Below are 19021 nucleotides of genomic sequence, written 5' to 3'. Positions count from 1 at the left end.
ACGGAGCACGATGGGGAGTGCGCAGCATGGGGGATGGAGCACGATGGGGGGTGCGCAGCATGGGGGATGGAGCACAATGGGGAGTGCGCAGCATGGGGGATGGAGCACGATGGGGAGTGCGCAGCATGGGGGATGGAGCATGATGGGGAGTGCGCAGCATGGGGGATGGAGCACGATGGGGAGTGCGCAGCATGGGGGATGGAGCACGATGGGGGGTGCGCAGCATGGGGGATGGAGCACGATGGGGGGTGCGCAGCATGGGTGATGGAGCACGTTTGGGAGTGCGCAGCATGGGGGATGGAGCATGATGGGCAGTGCGCAGCATGGTTGATGGAGCACGTTTGGGAGTGCGCAGCAGCATAGGGGATGGAGCACGATGGGGAGTGAGCAGCATGGGGGATGGAGCACGATGGGGAGTGCGCAGCATGGGGGATGGAGCACGATGGGGAGTGTGCAGCATGGGGGATGGAGCACGATGGGGAGTGCGCAGCATGGGGGATGGAGCACGATGGGGAGTGAGCAGCATGGGGGATGGAGCACGATGGGGGGGGGGTGCAGCATGGGGGATGGAGCACGATGGGGAGTGCGCAGCATGGGGGATGGAGCACGTTTGGGAGTGCGCAGCATGGGGGATGGAGCACGATGGGGAATGCGCAGCATGGAGGATGGAGCACAATGGGGAGTGGGGATGGAGCACGATGGGGGGTGCGCAGCATGGGGGATGGAGCACGATGGGGGGGTGTGCAGCATGGGGGATGGAGCACGATGGGGGGTGCAGCATGGGGGGTGGACCACAATGGGGGGTGCACACCTCCCCCCAAAACACACACACACTGCCACACACGCACTGCACAACACACCACACACACACTGGGAACCACAAACACTGCCCTACACAGACATCCACACACACAACGCCGCACACACACAACACCCAACACACAAACACCGCGGCACACACAAATATACGCACATACCGCACAACACACACATTGCACAAAACATACCTCCCCCCAAAAACACACACACACACACACAAACCGCGCAACACACATACACAACGATACAGACACACAGCGCTCCACAAATAACGACACACAACGCAACACACAAACAACACCGCTCTCACCCCCCGCCACACCCAGACAACACCCAGAACATGTACAGCCCCTACACAAACACTTGGTAACTACACACAACAACATCTATAATATATATATATATTTTTATATATATATATATATATATATATATATATATATATAAAACAAAAATCATACATTAACTACACAATACGTAAATTCTAGAATACCCGATGCGTTAGAATCGGGCCACCTTCTAGTATATTTATATACACACACACACACACACACACACACGCACTACAGTTCAAAAGTTTAGGGTCGCTTAGATATTTCCTTATTTTTTTCAATGAAGCTAACATTACACAGAAATCCCCTCTATACATTGTTATGTGGTAAATGACTATTCTCGCTGCGGCCGTCTGGTTTTTAATGCAATATCTACATAGTTGAATAAAGGCCCATTTCCAACAACCCCCACTCCAGTGTCTAATGGTGCATTGTGTTTTCTGTGTTAGAAGGCTAATGGATGTTTAGAAATCCCTTGTAAACCCTTGTGCAAGTATGTTAGCACAGCTGAAAACCATTTTGCTGATTAGAGAAGCTATAACACTGACCTTCCTTTGAGCTAGTTGAGAATCTGGAGCATTACATTTGTTGCTTCCATTAAACTCTCAAAATGGCCAGAAAAAGAGACCTTTCATGTGAAACTCGACAGTCTATTCTTGTTCTTAGAAATGAAGGATATTCCATGCGAGAAATTGCCAAGAAACTGAAGATCTCCTACATCGGTGTATACTACTCCCTTCAGAGGAGAGCACAAACAGGCTGTAACCAGAGTAGAGAGAAGTGGAGGCCGCGCTGCACAACTGAGTAACAAGACAAGCACATTACAGTCTCTAGTGTGAGAAATCCACGCCTCACAGGTCCTCAACTGCAGCTTCATTACATAGTACCCGCAAAACACCAGTGTCACCGTCTACAGTGAAGACTCCGGGATGCCGGCCTTCAGGGCAGAGGGGCAAAGAAAAAGCCATATCTGAGACTGGCTAATAAAAGGAAAAGATTAATATGGGCAAAAGCACACAGACATCGGACAGAGGAAGAACGGAAAAAAGTGTTATGGACAGACGAATCCAAGTGTGAGGTGTTTGGATCACACAGAAGAACATTTGTGAGACGCAGAACTACTGAAAAGATGCTGGAAGACTGCCTGACGCCTTCTGTCAAGCATGGTGGAGGTCATGTGATGGTCTGGGCTTGCTTTGGTGCTGGTAAAGTGGGAGATTTGTACAAGGTAAAAGGGATTGTGAATAAGGAAGGCTTCACTCCATTTTACAACGCCCTGCCATACCCTGTGGACAGCGCTTGATTGGAGCCAATTTCATCCTACAACAGGACAATGACCCAAAGCCACCTCCAAATTCTGCATTAACTATTTAGGGAAGAAGCCGGCAGCCGGTATTCTATCTGTAATGGAGGGGCCCAGTCACCAGACCTCAACCCTATAGAGCTGTTGTGCAGCTTCACCGTATGGTGCCAAAAAGTGCCCATCAACCAATCCAATTTGTGGGGGGGAGCATGGGGGGAAATATCTCCAGATTACCCCTTCGCAAATTAACAGCTAGAATGCCAAAGTCTGCAAAGCTGGAATTGTGCAAAGGAGCGATCTGTGCCGAGAGCCAAGTGTGAAGAGAAAATATTATATGTGAAAATCATTATTTCTCCCCTCGTCACTGTCTGCACGAGATTCTCTATTCATTATACAGCTCATCTGATAAATAACAGGAGGAGACTCATGGAGAAGACACAATTGTCTGGAGACCCCCAAACTTTTGAACTCTAGTGTACACACAGACAGACAGACACACACACACAGACACACACACACAGACACAGACACACACACACACACTAAATAGCCAAAATGTCTTACAAGTCAATAGAAATAAAACAAATCGGATGTGAATTTCCTGCCCACGGGGGCACCCGCATCGAGATTTAAGATCCATTTGGCCTCTTGTATTAGTACCTGATGACCCCAATCTCCCCACCGCTTGGGTTTGTTAACGCTTTCTATGCCCATACATAGGAAATGTCTGGAAACCCCAGACAGAGGTAATTTAGTCACATTATTATGGGGTTGGGAACCATGTATGTTTTCAGAAATTCTCCTTTTTAGTTTTCTATTGGTTTTCCCTATGTGCTGTTTCTTGCATGCCATACATACTATGCTGTGGATGCACAATTAATAAATGATTTGGTGTGTGTGATTGGTATAAGAGCATAATTGTTTGTTTTTTACAAGTACCGCATCTAGGCAGGGCACCGGGATGTGAACCTGTAGTAGTGAGCCAAAAAAACTAGGGGAACCAGGTTTCCGATAGTTGTGCCTTGTTTAGCGACACATTGGATACCCCCTTTAAGGAGATCTGCCAGCGATGTGTCTTGGTAGAGAACGGGTAAATGGCGAGTAACACATTGTTTGATCCTATGAAAATCGACGCTATAAGCAGCAGAACACAACTATTTGTCCTGAGGATTCTTATTGGGTTTGGACTTATTTAGAAGAGAATCCCTATCCTTAATGTGCACTTCCAGATGTTTGTGATGGTGTCCCCTGCGTGTCAATCTTTGCTTAGTATTGTATGCAGTATGTGTGAAATCATTATTGGACCAACAGGATCTTCCAGCCCTAATCACTTCACACTTGGGGAGATGTTTAATAATGTGTCTGGGGTGACTGCTGTGGGCAAGAAAAATTGTGCTTCCACTAATGGACTTTCTGTATAAAGTGGTACTGATGTCACCTCCGGTACTATCCCCCTTAATATATACGTCTAGGAAAGGCACTTCACTAGTATATTCCTGCATGGTGAAACAAAGGTTTAGTGTAGTAGAATTAACAGATCTCAAAAAAATCTCTAGTCGTGGTGGGAGGACTCCACATAATCAAGATATCATCAATGTACCGACCGCACCAATGAAGGGACGGAAGGAAGGGGTTATGGCTAAATACAGGTGAATTTCCTCCCACCACGACATAAACAGATTTGCCAAAGATGGCAACCCTCCACCTGTACGTAAGAGGACCCATCAAACATAAAGAGAATTCAGACACATTCACAATATACATTTTGAGGTCTCATAAGTAAACAATGTTTTCACAGATGGTAGGTCAATGCTTCCACAGACAGAGCGCGTGATCCACATCTAGGGTCACCCACTTATTGTCCTCATCCCATGTAACATTACTCAGCGTCTGTAGAAGCTCTTTGGTATCTTATATACAGTGCTTTGCGAAAGTATTTGGCCCCCTTAAATTTTCAACCTTTACCCACATTTCAGGCTTCAAACAAAGATAAAAAAAAATTAAATTAATGGTGAAGAATCAACAACAAGTGGACAATTGTGAAGATGAAAGATATTTTTTGCTTATTTTAAACTTTTATAAAAAATAATAAACTGAAAATTGGGGCGTGCAATATTATCTATCCCCTGTAAGTTAATACTTTGGTAGCGCCCCCTCTTGCTGCGATTATAGCAGAAGTCTCTTGGGGTCTGTGTCTATCAGTTTTGCACATGGAGAGGTGAAATTCTCGCCCATTCTTCCTTTGTAAACAGCTGGAGCTGAGTGAGGTTGGATGGAGGCGTTTGTGAACAGCAGTTTTCAGCTCTTTCCACAGATTCTCGATTGGGTTCAGGTCTGGACGGTGACTTGGCCATTCTAACACCTGGATACGGTTATTTGTGAACTAATCCATTGCAGATTTTGCATTATGTTTGGGATCATTGTCTTGTTGGAAGACAAATTTCTGTCCCAGTCTCAGGTCTTTTGCAGACTCCAACAGGTTTTCTTCAAGAATGGTCCTGTATTTGGCTCCATCCATCTTCCCATCAATTTTAACCATCTTCCCTGTCCCTGCTGAAGAAAAGCAGGCCCAAACCATGATGCTGCCACCACCATGTTTAACAGTGGGGATGGTGTGTTCAGGGTGATGAGCTGTGTTGCTTTTACGCCAAACATATCGTTTAGCATTGTGCCCAAATAGTTCGATTTTGGTTTCATCTGACCAGAGCACCTTCTTCCACATTTGGTGTCTCCAGGTGGCTTGTGGCAAACTTTAAACGGCACTTTTTATGGAAATCTTTGAGAAATGGCTTTCTTCTTGCCACTCTTCCATAAAGGCCAGATTTGTGCAGTGTAGACTGATTGTTGTCCTATGGACAGACTCTCCCACCTCAGCTGTAGATCTCTGCAGATCATCCAGAGTGATCATGGGCCTCTTGGCTGCATCTCTGATCAGTCTTCTCCTTGTGTGAGAGGACAGTTTGGATGGACGGCCGGGTCTTGGTAGATTTGCAGGGGTATGATGCTCCTGCCATTACAATATGATCGCTTGCACAGTGCTCCTTGGGATGTTTAAAGAGCAGGGGCATTTATACGGAGACTTGATTACACACAGGGGCTTATATTTATCATTATCAGTCATTTAGGACAACACTGGATCATTGACAGATCCTCAATCAACTTCTGGAGTGAGTTTGCTGCACTGAAAGTAAAGGGGTAATATAATATGAATAATATTGCACGCCCCAATTTTCAGTTATTTATTTTTTATAAAAGTTTAAAATAAGCAATAAATTTCCTTCCTCTTCACAATTGTGTCACTTGTTGTTGATTCTTCACCAGAACATTAACATTTTTATCTTTATGTTTAAAGCCTAAAATGTAGGAAAAGGTTGAAAAATTCAAGGGGGCTGAATACTTTCGCAGGGCACTGTAGCCTGGCATGATTTTCACCATGGGTTAGAGTAAATCATCCAACCAGGCTCACTAGGGCTCCTGCATCTGAATAGTGTTGTATCTTGTAAACAGAAGCCAACAAGGATTATGATGCTCTGGAATAAATCCTCTGCGCATGTGTGTGTTTTGTGTATGTGTATAATTATATATATATATATATATTTATTATACACATATAGTGGCACGGGCCAGGTCAATATATCTGAAGTAGCCCTGTGCCACAGAGCAAGGCTGGCAGACATTGTACCTCTGCCCACTTGTCTGTCACTGTCCCACCGTACATCACAGCACTTCATGCACACGTATTCTTCTCATGTCTCCATACAGGTGATGAGACCTATCAGGATATATTTCGGGATTTCTCTCTGATGGCGTCTGATGCTCCGGAGAAGTTGACGCGACGTAGCTGTGACCTCAGACTGAGCACGCTCTGAATGAGGCCTGGCCCGCCGGAGAGCAATGAGCGTCAGGCATCGTACTAATAAATAGACATTTTATTGAGGCCATCATAGAACCGCCGCACTGGTGGAGAGCGTCAGTGCGGTCACTGGAGATGAACGCGGATATTCCAGCAATGTCCTTTCAGCCTCCTGATGACACCTATCCTCATGTCTGCTGCCATCATAGCGGTGTCCTGTTCTTCCCTCCAATGATGGCCAATGACCAGAGGATGACATATATGCCCCTGTGCTGTTGTCTATGAATGCAGGACTATCTGATGTCGGCTGCTTTGCTTGGTACTCGCAATAGCCATCAGCCAGAGCGTCTTTAGCCGGTAGCACGCCATTTATAATCATAGAGGTCCTCTCTGTCCTCACTTCTGCCTGGACAGAACTGCTCCTGCAACAGATTTCAGGCAGAGTGAGGATGATGAACGCGCCAAGAAGCAGAAAGGAGCCCGAGAGAAGGAAAGACATGGAGAAGTCTCCGGTCAGATCACACAGCCAACCTGCAAAAACACAAAAAGAAAAAGCACCTCAATTATTAAGCAACATAGAGACACCTGGGACCTCCAACCGCGGAGCCGGGACCTGATGGTCACTGCCACATTTATCACCAAACCCCGTTACATAAATAAAGGCTGGATTATTATCACTGTGCCACTCTTATGTCGGATCTTTCTTGTTGGTATTGTGACAATCAGGACAAGGTTCACAGGACAGATAATAGACCAAGGTCCATGGACCCCTTCATGGGAAGAAATGTCTTAAGAAGAATGGTATTCTGTGTGCCCCTATACATGAGCTTTTCTCCCTAGTTCTGATCACCTTGCTATAGCTTCTGCCCTCACCACACTGCCTTGCTAACACCCCTACCCTCATTTTTGCCTCCCTGATGTCTCTGCCCTCTTGCCAGCTTTGCCAACATCTTCTAGTCTGCCTTACCAACATGCTTGTCGACCTCCCTGCCCTCCCAAAGGTTTTGCCGAGCTCCTGTTGGCCTCCCTGATGTTTCTGCCCTCCTGCCAGACTTCCCGACACTCCCCGCCCCTTAGTCTACCTCACAGACACCCTCATCGACCTCCCTGCCCTCCAGTCTAGGTCACTGACACACTCGTGAACTTCCCTGCCCTCCTCTCTGCCTCATCAACACTCCCTATCCTCCTAAAGGTCTAGATGAGTTCCCTGCTCTCCCCTTAGCCTCCCTGATGTCTATGTCTTCCAGTCAGCCTCAGTAACTCGCCCTGGTCTCACCAACCCTCCCCGCAGCCTCAACCACTTTCCTTTCCCTCCCGCCAGCCTCACCAACCTCTATGCCCACTTCAAAAGCCACCCTGCCAACACCTCTGCCTTAATGATGTCCATGTCCTTCCTTCAGCCTTGCAGGGACTCCCTGCCCTCCTGACAGCCTCACTGATACTCCCTGCTCTCCCGTATGCCTCCATGATGTCCATGTCCTCCCGCCAGCCTCAGCAACCCTCCCCACAGCCTAACCATAATAGCTCAGTGGTTGAATCATACAATATACAAATTATGAATACTGAGTATATAGGGCGCAGCCAAACTACAACACAATGATGAAGCTCCTGGGACTAACGTCTGTTACTTGTAGTCTGAACGCTTCTTATAGTCTTGTTTATAGAGGAAGTGACAGCAAGAATTTGGATTATGAATTTGCGGCCCCTCCACCGGGCTCCGGTGTGTGACTGAAAAGGCGCTGCCATTGCTGGAAGAGGCGCATGCACAGTAGCTTCCACATGACATAATTGAGACAAGAATACGATCTCCATATGAGCCGCCCACAGCAATAATGGCACCTGTGTTGTTAGATTTTGGCCAGGGAAAGCAGGTAGCTGACAATCATCAGTCAGACACCAGAGGCAGAGGGAGGCGCGAATATCCAGGCTGGCAGCAGAAGACTAAGTGCAGCATAAAGCAAACAATGGCATCCAAGAGCTGGGTATAAAGCTGGTGTCACACTAAACGACAGCGACAACGACGTCGCTGTTACGTCACCATTTTCGGTGACGTAACAGCGACCTTGTAAGTCGCTGTTATGATCGCTGCTTAGCTGTCAAACACAGCAGAAGCAGCGATCATAAGGTCGCTGTGTTACATGTTCAGAGAGCAGGGAGCCGCGCTTAGCGCTGGCTCCTTGCTCTCCTGCAGCACACATCGGGTTAATTAACCCGATGTGTGCTGCAGCTACATGTCACAGTTCAGAGAGCAGGGAGCCGCGCTTAGCGCTGGCTCCTTGCTCTCCTGCAGCACACATCGGGTTAATTAACCCGATGTGTGCTGCAGCTACATGTCACAGTGCAGAGAGCAGGGAGCCGCGCGCACTGCTTAGCGCTGGCTCCTTGCTCTCTTTGCTACAGTATACATCGGGTTAATTACCCGATGCATACTGCAGCCACATGTCACAGTGCAGGAGCCGGCGCTGGCAGCAAGAGCGGAGGCTGGTAACCAGCGTAAACATCGGGTAACCAGGGAAAGGTCTTCCCTTGGTTACCCGATGTTTACGCTGGTTACAGCTTACCGCAGCTGCCAGTGCCGGCTCCTGATCGCTTCATTTCGTCGCTCTCTCGCTGTCACACACAGCGATGTGTGTGTCACAGCGGGAGAGTGACGACCAAAAAATGAAGCTGGACATTCAGCAACGACCGGCGACCTCACAGCAGGGGCCAGGTCGTTGCTGGATGTCACACACAGCGACAGCGACGGGACGTCGCTGCAACGTCACAGAAAATGGTGACGTAGCAGCGACGTCGTTGTCGTCGTCGTTATGTGTGACACCAGCTTAAGACTTCACCACTTTATTAGTAAACCTTAAAAGGTCTCAGGTACATTCAAGAATACTGCGAAGTTCATCTGGAGTAAATGCCCTCGTAGCAAAGTGTGAACTCCACCTTCCCAACTCCTGCTGACCGGTCCGCAGCTCTAACTGCACTATTACTTCTTCATGGCAGTCTGACAATTGTTTGCTCTAGTCCTTACTTTTCTGCTGTTGTCAGTATAGTATTTGGGCACGACTTTACACAGGAGTCACTCACCTGAAAGAGGAGGTCCAAGGAGTCCTCCCACACTTTCAAGCATCTGCAGCAGTCCAAGAGCAGGAAGAACCTTCTGTGCCCCTACCACCCATGGAAGGGCAGAAAATACACCAGGAGTCAGCGCCCCGGCACTAAAACCAAAGGCCATGGCAGCAGCACCCATCTCTACTGTGCTCCCTGCCAGGGGGAGCAGCCCGAGGACCACAGCGGACAGCCCTGTCCACAGGCTCAGCAGGTGTAGTGTATGTTTTGGGCTGAGATCAGACAACCAACCAGCAAACAGGCGACCACAAATATCTGCCACACCAACAAGAGCCATTAAAAAGGCAGCCGGGCGATCTCCAATGCCTTTTGTCCGCATATGAGCAACCAAATGAGCAAAGGGCACAAAATAAGCTGCATTGATCAGGGTGACGGCTAGGCAGTACCGTAGGAAAGCCCCATTACACAGAAGCTCCCAGCCCCAGAGGAAGGATCGGTCAGGAGGGGCATCACTGGGGGTCTGAAGAAGAGCCCCACATGGCACAGAATGAAGGGCCACTCCAGACAGTAAAAGCATGGCCCCACACCAGGAATATTCTTCCACAAGGTACTGTAGGAGAGGTGTAAGGGCGAAGGAGAAGACACCAACACCAGTCAGCACAAATCCTGTAGCAAGAGAGCGCCTATGCGAAAAGTAGGAAGTCACAGCAGCCATCGACGGAGAGAATATCAGCGCCCATCCAAGTCCTGTAGAGACAGAGACAATGTTATCTCCTGCCTATTCACATTCTAGCAGCCTGCCCATCATGTCAGACCCCCACAAAACAACGTGTACATAAGACTGCTTACCGGAGACGCCTCCGATGCTCAGGTAAAGCTGGTAGAGCTCCGTGGATAATGAAGCTAAAAATAAGCCAAGAGATGAGAGGAAACCTCCCAACATGACAACAGGGCGAGATCCAAACCGAAGGGCAAGCGCACAGCCCAGGGGACCTGCGGACAAGAGAACAGTCAGACCCGGGTCGTGTGCGGGACCAGTCCTGCAATCCGGCCCCTTCCCTACCAGAATTCATACACAGTGTCACCTACAAGTATCTTATACCGGACAATGAAGGAGAGCTCAACTGCACCCTGTCAGCAAGGATAAACTGCCGTCTCCACCATTTCACTGCCACTTGGACAGACAATGCCCTCATCCAACAGTATGGCGCTCAATAAAGGCTGCATATTTCAGAGTCGGCCCCACATTGGACCTGACCGGGAAGTAATATGGCATACTTACTCATCAGCTGTTGAACTGCTACTGCACAAGACGTCACCCATGAGACACTTCCAGCTGCTGAACCAAAGTATTCCACAAATTCCGGGAAAAATATCCCAAAAGAACGAAGAGTTCCAAAGACCAAGCCTGCCTGAAGGAAGCAGGAGAAGAGCAGCACGGTGCCCCACAGGTTACTCATGACTGAAAAGAAGGAGGACATCCAAACTAGAGGGGGAGAAAGGTGAAAAATCAGATCAGGACAGCAACATTCACTGCCAAAGCTGTGTGAGGTCAAAGCACGGCAGACAAGTGTTATTCCATCTTCACAAACTGCAATACATTCCTGAGCAGAAAACCACGTGTGAACGATGCTCCACACTGACCTCCTCCCACCAGGGAACCTCTGCTGTTCTTACTGTGGATGAGTGGGACGATTAATACAAGACAGCACCATACAGTCTCCAACAACTCTGCCCACGACAAGCACCGGTTCACTCAGTCCGTCCACTCATCCAGCGTCTTGCTCCAATGCTGGCATACATCCAACGTTTCACACCACTATGGGCACAAGTCCAGTCACAAAGCCCACAGAGGACACATGTCCAGTGTCTCAACCCACAGTGGTCATATGTCCAACGTTTCACCCCATTATGGGCACAAGTCCAGTCACTCAGTCCACTGCGGGCACATGTCCAGTGTCTCAACCCACTGCGGGCACAAGTCCATTCACTCAGTCCACAGTGGGCATACGTCCAACGTTTCACCCCACTATGGGAACAAGTCCAGTCACTCAGTCCACTGTGGGCACACATCCAGCATCTCAACCTACTGCAGTCACAAGTCCAGTCATTCACCCCACAGTGGTCATATGTCCAACGTTTCCCCCCACTATGGGCACAAGTCCAGTCACTCAGTCTACTGCGGGCACATGTCCAGTGTTTCAACCCACTGTGGCCACAAGTCCAGTCACTCAGTCCACTGCGGGCAAAAATCCAGTGTCTCACCCCACTGCGGGCACAAGTCCAGTCACTCAGCCCACTGCAGGCACAATCATGTCCAGCATCTCAACCTACTGCATTCACAAGTCCAGTCACTCAGCCCACAGTGGGCATACGTCCAGCGTTTCACCCCTCTATGGACACAAGTCCAGTAACTCAGCCCATAGTGGGCACACGTTCAGTATTTCACCCCACTATGGGCACAAGTCCAGTAACTCAGCCCACAGTGGGCATATGTCCAGCGTTTCACCCTACTATGCTTACAAGTCCAGTAACTCAGCCCACAGTGGGCAGACGTCCAGCGTTTTACCATACTATGGTTCCAAGTCCAGTCACTCAGCCCACAGTGGGCAGACGTCCAGCGTTTTACCATACTATGGTTCCAAGTCCAGTCACTCAGCCCACAGTGGGCAGACGTCCAACGTCTAAACCCACTGTGGGCACTAGTCCAGTCACTCAGCTCACAATCTAAATTCCCTATCTGTATGCCTTTGGAGTGTGGGAAGAAACCGAAGTATCTGGAGGAAACCCATGCAAATATGAAGAGAACATACAACCTCCTTGCAGATGTTGTCCTTGGTGGGATTTGAACCCAGGACCCCAACGCTGCAAGACTGCAGTGCTGCAAGACTGCAGTGCTAACTACTGAGCCGCCCTAGTACCGGCCACTCCTGATGTATTGTTCCATACTGTACAAGCCTGTTGTACTGACCATAGGCATCCCTAGTGCTGGGCTCTAAGTAGGAAATGGATGGAATGAGCTCTTTGTCAACCCCACTAAACTCTAAAGGAAGACAGAAGGGTACAATACAGGGAAAATATGATTGCAATCACCAGAACCCTGGTAGACAGCAAAAGCCAAACACTTATATGAGCTGAAGCAACCACAGAAGTCGATTTCTCCAGAGCTCAGCAAGGAACAAACTATAAACCGCACCCAAATCTTCCCAGGGTGAGGTAAATAAATGACGTCAGAGGATACCAACTGCTATGGCATCTTCTAGCACTCACTGCCATTGGATTGTCATCCGTCCGAGATACCTCCGTGACAGGCCATGATGCATCCATGACAGTAGCCCCCAATCTACGAGTCACCACTGGGCACTCAAGACTTGGTCTATCAGGGAGATAGGAGTGAAATGCACGCAACAACCTAGTGGCATTAACAACAGATTCCGGAACCCATGTCCTCTCCTCTGGTCTATAACCCTTCCAGTGGAAAATATTCTGAAGTGAATAACATACACGGTGAGAGTCAACAATTTTGGCAATCTGAAACTCAACACTGCCATCGAGACCAAGACTGGGGCGGTTGGCAAGGGAGAGGGTCTCAGTGGTTCAACAAATTTCTTTAACCATGACCTATGAAACACATTGTGAATTTTTAAGGCCTGTGGAAGTTCCAGGCAAAATGCTACTGGGTTAATATGATTGATTTTATAGGGACCAATAAACCTCGGGCCCAAATTCCAAGATGGGATTTTCAATTTGATGTTTCGGGTGGATAACCATACAAAATCATTCACTCTGAGGTCCGGACCTTGCAAACGCTTTTTATCAGCCATACGTTTCTACTTGTCACCCATCATCCTCAGATTACTCTGAACCTTTTGCCACACTGAAAAAGGCAAAGCAGAAAAATGCTCCTCTTCTGGGATACCAGAAGCTCCCATACCTGTAAATCTGCCAAACTGATGGTGAAGACCGTATGCGCCAAAAAATGGCGACTTACCAGTAGACTACTAACTTCGGTTGTTGATGGCAAACTCAGCTGAAGGTAAAAGTGACGCCCAGTCTTCCTGATTTTCAGAGACAAAGCATCTGAGATAAGTCTCCAGATTCTGACTAGTGCGCTTGGTCTGACCATTCGACTGGGCAAGGAAAGCCGAAGAGAAAGACAATTGCACCCCCAGCCGAGCACAGAATGCTTTCCAGAACTTTGGGACAACTGAGTACTGCGATCTGAGACAACATCAGATGGAAGCCCATGAAGTCTCACAATGTTATCAACAAACACCTATGCCAAAGTCTTGGCATTAGGTAATGCTGACAATGCAATGAAATGCACCAAATTACTAAATCAATCAACCACCACCAGAATTCCAGAATTATAGTCTTCCCCACTAACGATGGCAGGTCAGTGATAAAATCCATGGACAAATAAGTCCATGGTCTAGAGGGAATAGACAGGGGTAGGAGAGATCCAGAAGGACGATTGTGCGTGACTTTCACACGTGCACAAGTATTACAAGCCAACACAGATTTTTGTGGTCTGTGATTACCGTGATGGGATGTCCCGCCCCTCCAACCAGCGGCGCCACTTCTCAAAAGGCCAACTTAATAGCCGAAAGATCTTGATCATAATCATACATCATAATTCTTCTCTGCGGAAGTAAGGTTTTATTTTTTAGATAAAAAGACGCATTGTTGCCATTTGGGGCGATGAACCCTGTGATACTACCACCCACATGCCCACCTCAGATGTGTCAACCTCCACAACAAATGATTGGGAAACATCTGGCTGAACCAATATGGGAGCAGTGGAGAAACATTGCTTCACCTAAGCAAAAGATTAGGGGCAGAATCAGACCAAATTGACACGTCCATCCATTTTTAGTCAGATCATTCAAAGGTTTTACCATCGTAGAGTAATTTTGAATAAATTTACGGTAATAGTTCGAAAACCCCCAAAACCGCTGTAGTACCTTTAGGTTCTCCGGACGCTCCCAGTCCAACACTGCATAAATCTTCTTAGGATCCATCTTGAACTCAGAAGCTGATAATAAGTAACCAAAAAATTCCACCTCTTGTGCAGCAAAAACACATCTTTCAGATTTAGCATACAATTTATTCTCCTTCAAGATCTGTACGACTTGTCTAACATGTTGTTGGTGCGACTCAATATCAGGAGAGTAAATTAAAATATTGTCCAAGTAAACGACCACAAATCTCCCTGAAAAATGTCATTAATGAAATGATGGAAATTGGTGGGAGCATTAGTCAATCCAAACGGTATGACGAAGTTCTCAAAATGCCCATCTCAAATCCAACTTGGAGAACCACTTTGCACCAAGAATCTGATTAAATAGGTCCAGATTCAAGGGGAGGGGGTATGGATCTCTGACAGTGATCCGATTGAGTTCTAGAAAATCAAGACATGGACGGAAACCCCCATCCTTCTTTTTCACAAAGAAGAAACCTGCCCCCACAGGAGAAGAAAAGGGTCTAATATGTTCTTGGCAAGACCCTCGTAAATATAATCTTTCATGGCCTGTCTCTCTGGGCCTGAAAGATTGTGCAATCTGGATTTAGGCAATTTAGCTCCGGGAATAAGATTTATCGGACAATTATAGATTCGGTGAGGCGGCAATTCTTGACAACCACTTTTCACGAAACACATCCTCAAAATCAGATATAAACTAGGTAAGTTTGTAGTTGTCACACTAAAGAGAGATGTATTAAGGCAGGTATCGATACAGTAATCTTTCCACTCTAGCGTTTGTCTAAATTGCCAGTCTATCACCGGATTATGTCTAACCAACCATGGCAGACCCAAAACCATGGGGGCTGGCAGACCCTCCAGTACATAACATGAGGTCAACTCCTGATAAAAATCCCCCACACTACTAACCAACCATGGCAGACCCAAGACCATGGGGGCTGGCAGACCCTCCAGTACATAACATGAAATCAACTCCTGATGAAAATCCCCCACACTACTAACCAACCATGGCAGAACCAAGTCCATGGGGGCTGGCAGACCCTCCAGTACATAACATGAGGTCAACTCCTGATGAAAATCCCCCACACTACTAACCAACCATGGCAGACCCAAGACCATGGGGGCTGGCAGACCCTCCAGTACATAACATGAAATCAACTCCTGATGAAAATCCCCCACACTACTAACCAACCATGGCAGACCCAAGACCATGGGGGCTGGCAGACCCTCCAGTACATAACATGAGGTCAACTCCTGATGAAAATCCCCCACACTACTAACCAACCATAGCAGACCCAAGTCCATGGGGGCTGGCAGACCCTCCAGTACATAACATGAGGTCAACTCCTGATGAAAATCCCCCACACTACTAACCAACCATGGCAGAACCAAGTCCATGGGGGCTGGCAGACCCTCCAGTACATAACATGAAGTCAACTCCTGATGAAAATCCCCCACACTACTAACCAACCATGGCAGACCCAAGACCATGGGGGCTGGCAGACCCTCCAGTACATAACATGAGATCAACTCCTGATGACAATCCCCCACACTACTAACCAACCATAGCAGACCCAAGTCCATGGGGGCTGGCAGACCCTCCAGTACATAACATGAAATCAACTCCTGATGAAAATCCCCCACACTACTAACCAACCATGGCAGACCCAAGACCATGGGGGCTGGCAGACCCTCCAGTACATAACATGAGGTCAACTCCTGATGAAAATCCCCCACACTACTAACCAACCATGGCAGAACCAAGACCATGGGGGCTGGCAGACCCTCCAGTACATAACATGAGGTCAACGCCTGATGAAAATCCCCCACACTACTAACCAACCATGGCAGAACCAAGTCCATGGGGGCTGGCAGACCCTCCAGTACATAACATTAAATCAACTCCTGATTAAAATCCCCCACAATACTAACCAACCATGGCAGACCCAAGACCATGGGGGCTGGCAGACCCTCCAGTACATAACATGAGGTCAACTGATGAAAATCCCCCACACTACTAACCATAGCAGACCCAAGTCCATGGGGGCTGGCAGACCCTCCAGTACATAACATGAGGTCAACTCCTGATGAAAATCCCCCACACTACTAACCAACCATGGCAGACCCAAGACCATGGGGGCTGGCAGACCCTCCAGTACATAACATGAAATCAACTCCTGATGAAAATCCCCCACACTACTAACCAACCATGGCAGACCCAAGACCATGGGGGCTGGCAGACCCTCCAGTACATAACATGAAATCAACTCCTGATGAAAATCTCCCACACTACTAACCAACCATGGCAGAACCAAGTCCATGGGGGCTGGCAGACCCTCCAGTACATAACATGAGATCAACTCCTGATGAAAATCCCCCACACTACTAACCAACCATAGCAGACCCAAGACCATGGGGGCTGGCAGACCCTCCAGTACATAACATGAAATCAACTCCTGATGAAAATCCCCCACACTTAATATTATGTACTATTTGTGAGAGGCATTTCTAAACAAGGGGTGCAGAATCAATGGTGTAAATAGGGACTGGCTTCTTTAAATTACTAATATCAGGCCATGCATACGCACAAATTGTGTATCAACTAGATTAACCCCTGTTCCGCTACCAACGAACATCTCAGCCTTCTCAGTTTTACTTTCCAGCGCCACCTTCACAGTCAGGAGAAAGCAAGAATTGCAAGTCAGGGAAATAAACTCGCTGGAATTATCTCTTCCCAAACTGTCAGGAGTGAGTCTGTTATTAGAGGTTTTCTTTTTATTTTGTACAGGCATGTACGGGCAAACCCCAACAAAGTCACCTTTCTGACTGCAGTAAAGCAAACTCCCATTCTGCAGACAGTCCTCTTGATAATAGATTGGGTAATGATTCCCCCAAACTGCATAGGTCATCAATTACCACGAGGTTAGGGTCATTACCCACAAGAGTCTTAGGGGAGAGGGTTTCGCCCTGAACAATGACATCCTGATCGGGAAACACACTGATCGCTCTCTGAGGCATCTAGCCATCTTTATGGCCAAAGACATTGTGGACTCCAAAGACTCAGGAGTCTCATAAAAAACCAAAGCGTCCTTATATTTCTCAGACAGCACCCAACAGAATTGGCTATGGATTGCTGGATCATTTCTTCTGGTATCCGTGGCCCATCTACTGAGTATTGGATCATTCCACCTAGTATCCGTGGCCCAGCTACAGAACTCTGAGCAATATGATTCAGCTGACTGATCTCCCTGCCAAAGACCACACAATTTAGCCTCAGCCAGCGAGACTCAATCAGGGTCACCATAAATGAATCTCAATGGCTCAAAAAACGCTTTCACCAAGAGGAGAGCATGAAAACCAGTTAGTAGTGAAAACGCCCAAGTTTATGCGTCCCTACGAAGCAGCGAATAACAAACAAAAAAGCACAAGGATGAAGGTAACCATCTTTCTTTTGTGAGAAAAACGCACTCATCTCCACAGAAGAGGCCTCACCCACAAAAGGCAAAAAAACCTCAGTTTACTGAGGACCAGAGCCTTAGGGGTACTTTGCAAGCTGCGACATCGCAAGCCGATGCTGCGATGTCGAGCGCGATAGTCCCCGCCCCTGTCACAGCAGCGATATCTTGTGATTGCTGGCGTAGCGAACATTATCGCTACGCCAGCTTCACATGCACTCACCTGCCCTGCGACGTCGCTCTTGCTGGCGACCCGCCTCCTTCCTAAGGGGGCGGGTCGTGCAGCGTCACAGCGACGTCACACGGCAGGCGGCCAATAGCAGCGGAGGGGCAGAGATGAGCAGGATGTAAACATCCCGCCCACCTTCTTCCTTCCGCATTGCAGCCGGGACGCAGGTAGGAGATGTTCCTCGCTCCTGCGGCTTCTCACACAGCGATGTGCGCTGCCGCAGGAACGAGGAACTACATCGTACCTGTCGCTGCACTGGCATTATGGAAATGTCGGAGAATGCACCGATGATACGATCATGACACTTTTGCGCTCGTTAATCGTATCAAAAAGGATTTGCACACTACAATATCGACTGCGACGCCGGATGTGCGTCACTTTCGATTTGACCCCACCGACATCACAGCTGCGATGTCGTAGTGTGCAAAGCCCGCCTTAGAGAAGACTGTATTGAGAGCAACAAAAGCCTCAATGGCCTCTTTAGAGCAGGAGGAAAAGGCAGTCCCCTTGTTGGTCATAACGGTAAGAGGCTTTACAATTACTGAGAAATTCTTAATGAACTTTAGATAGTAAAAAGCAAAACCTAAGAATTTATGCAAAGCTTTAAGATAAGTAGGTTTTACTCAATCCAAGACAGCCTGTACCTTAATGAGGTCCCTCTGAAACCCCCTGAAGAAACCAAATGCCCCCAAAAACGAACCTGCAGAACCTGGCATTGACATTTCTCCAGTTTGGCAAATAAATGATTTTCACAAAGCATTTGAAGAACCTGTGGAACATGGTGCTCCTCGCGAGAACGTGAGTAAAGCAAACCAGTGAAACAACAAAAATCACCACAAATCTACCTATCAAAGGTCAAAAAAATGTCATTAATGAAGTTCTGAAAAACCGCCAGAGCATTAGTCATCCTGAATGGCATCATCAAATTTTCAATTGCCTCTTACGTGTATTAAAAGCGGTTTTTCACTCATCACCCTGACAAATATATAGAA

The 19021-nt window shown here is 47.8% G+C and overlaps 2 protein-coding genes across 4 annotated transcripts in view; one reads left to right on the top strand and one right to left on the bottom strand.

Annotated features, from left to right (window-relative positions):
• Positions 1-6981, top strand: part of ACAP1 (ArfGAP with coiled-coil, ankyrin repeat and PH domains 1) — a 417361-nt gene extending 410380 nt beyond the window's left edge. For both annotated transcript variants that reach the window (XM_075346777.1, XM_075346776.1), the window contains one exon: positions 6217-6981. In XM_075346777.1, the coding sequence (XP_075202892.1) occupies positions 6217-6323 (107 nt within the window). In that variant the 3' untranslated portion in view covers positions 6324-6981. The remainder of the gene's footprint in view (positions 1-6216) is intronic.
• Positions 6065-19021, bottom strand: part of SLC16A13 (solute carrier family 16 member 13) — a 36074-nt gene continuing 23117 nt past the window's right edge. For both annotated transcript variants that reach the window (XM_075346778.1, XM_075346779.1), the window contains exons 3-6: positions 10647-10850; positions 10214-10357; positions 9383-10111; positions 6065-6838 (exon numbers count right to left, since the gene is read on the bottom strand). In XM_075346778.1, the coding sequence (XP_075202893.1) occupies positions 6396-6838; positions 9383-10111; positions 10214-10357; positions 10647-10845 (1515 nt within the window). In that variant the 5' untranslated portion in view covers positions 10846-10850 and the 3' untranslated portion in view covers positions 6065-6395. The remainder of the gene's footprint in view (positions 6839-9382; positions 10112-10213; positions 10358-10646; positions 10851-19021) is intronic.

The sequence above is a fragment of the Anomaloglossus baeobatrachus genome, chromosome 4 (assembly GCF_048569485.1).
Source record: "Anomaloglossus baeobatrachus isolate aAnoBae1 chromosome 4, aAnoBae1.hap1, whole genome shotgun sequence".
Classification (NCBI taxonomy): Eukaryota; Metazoa; Chordata; class Amphibia; order Anura; family Aromobatidae; genus Anomaloglossus; species Anomaloglossus baeobatrachus.
This window is presented reverse-complemented; position numbering and strand designations above follow the sequence as displayed.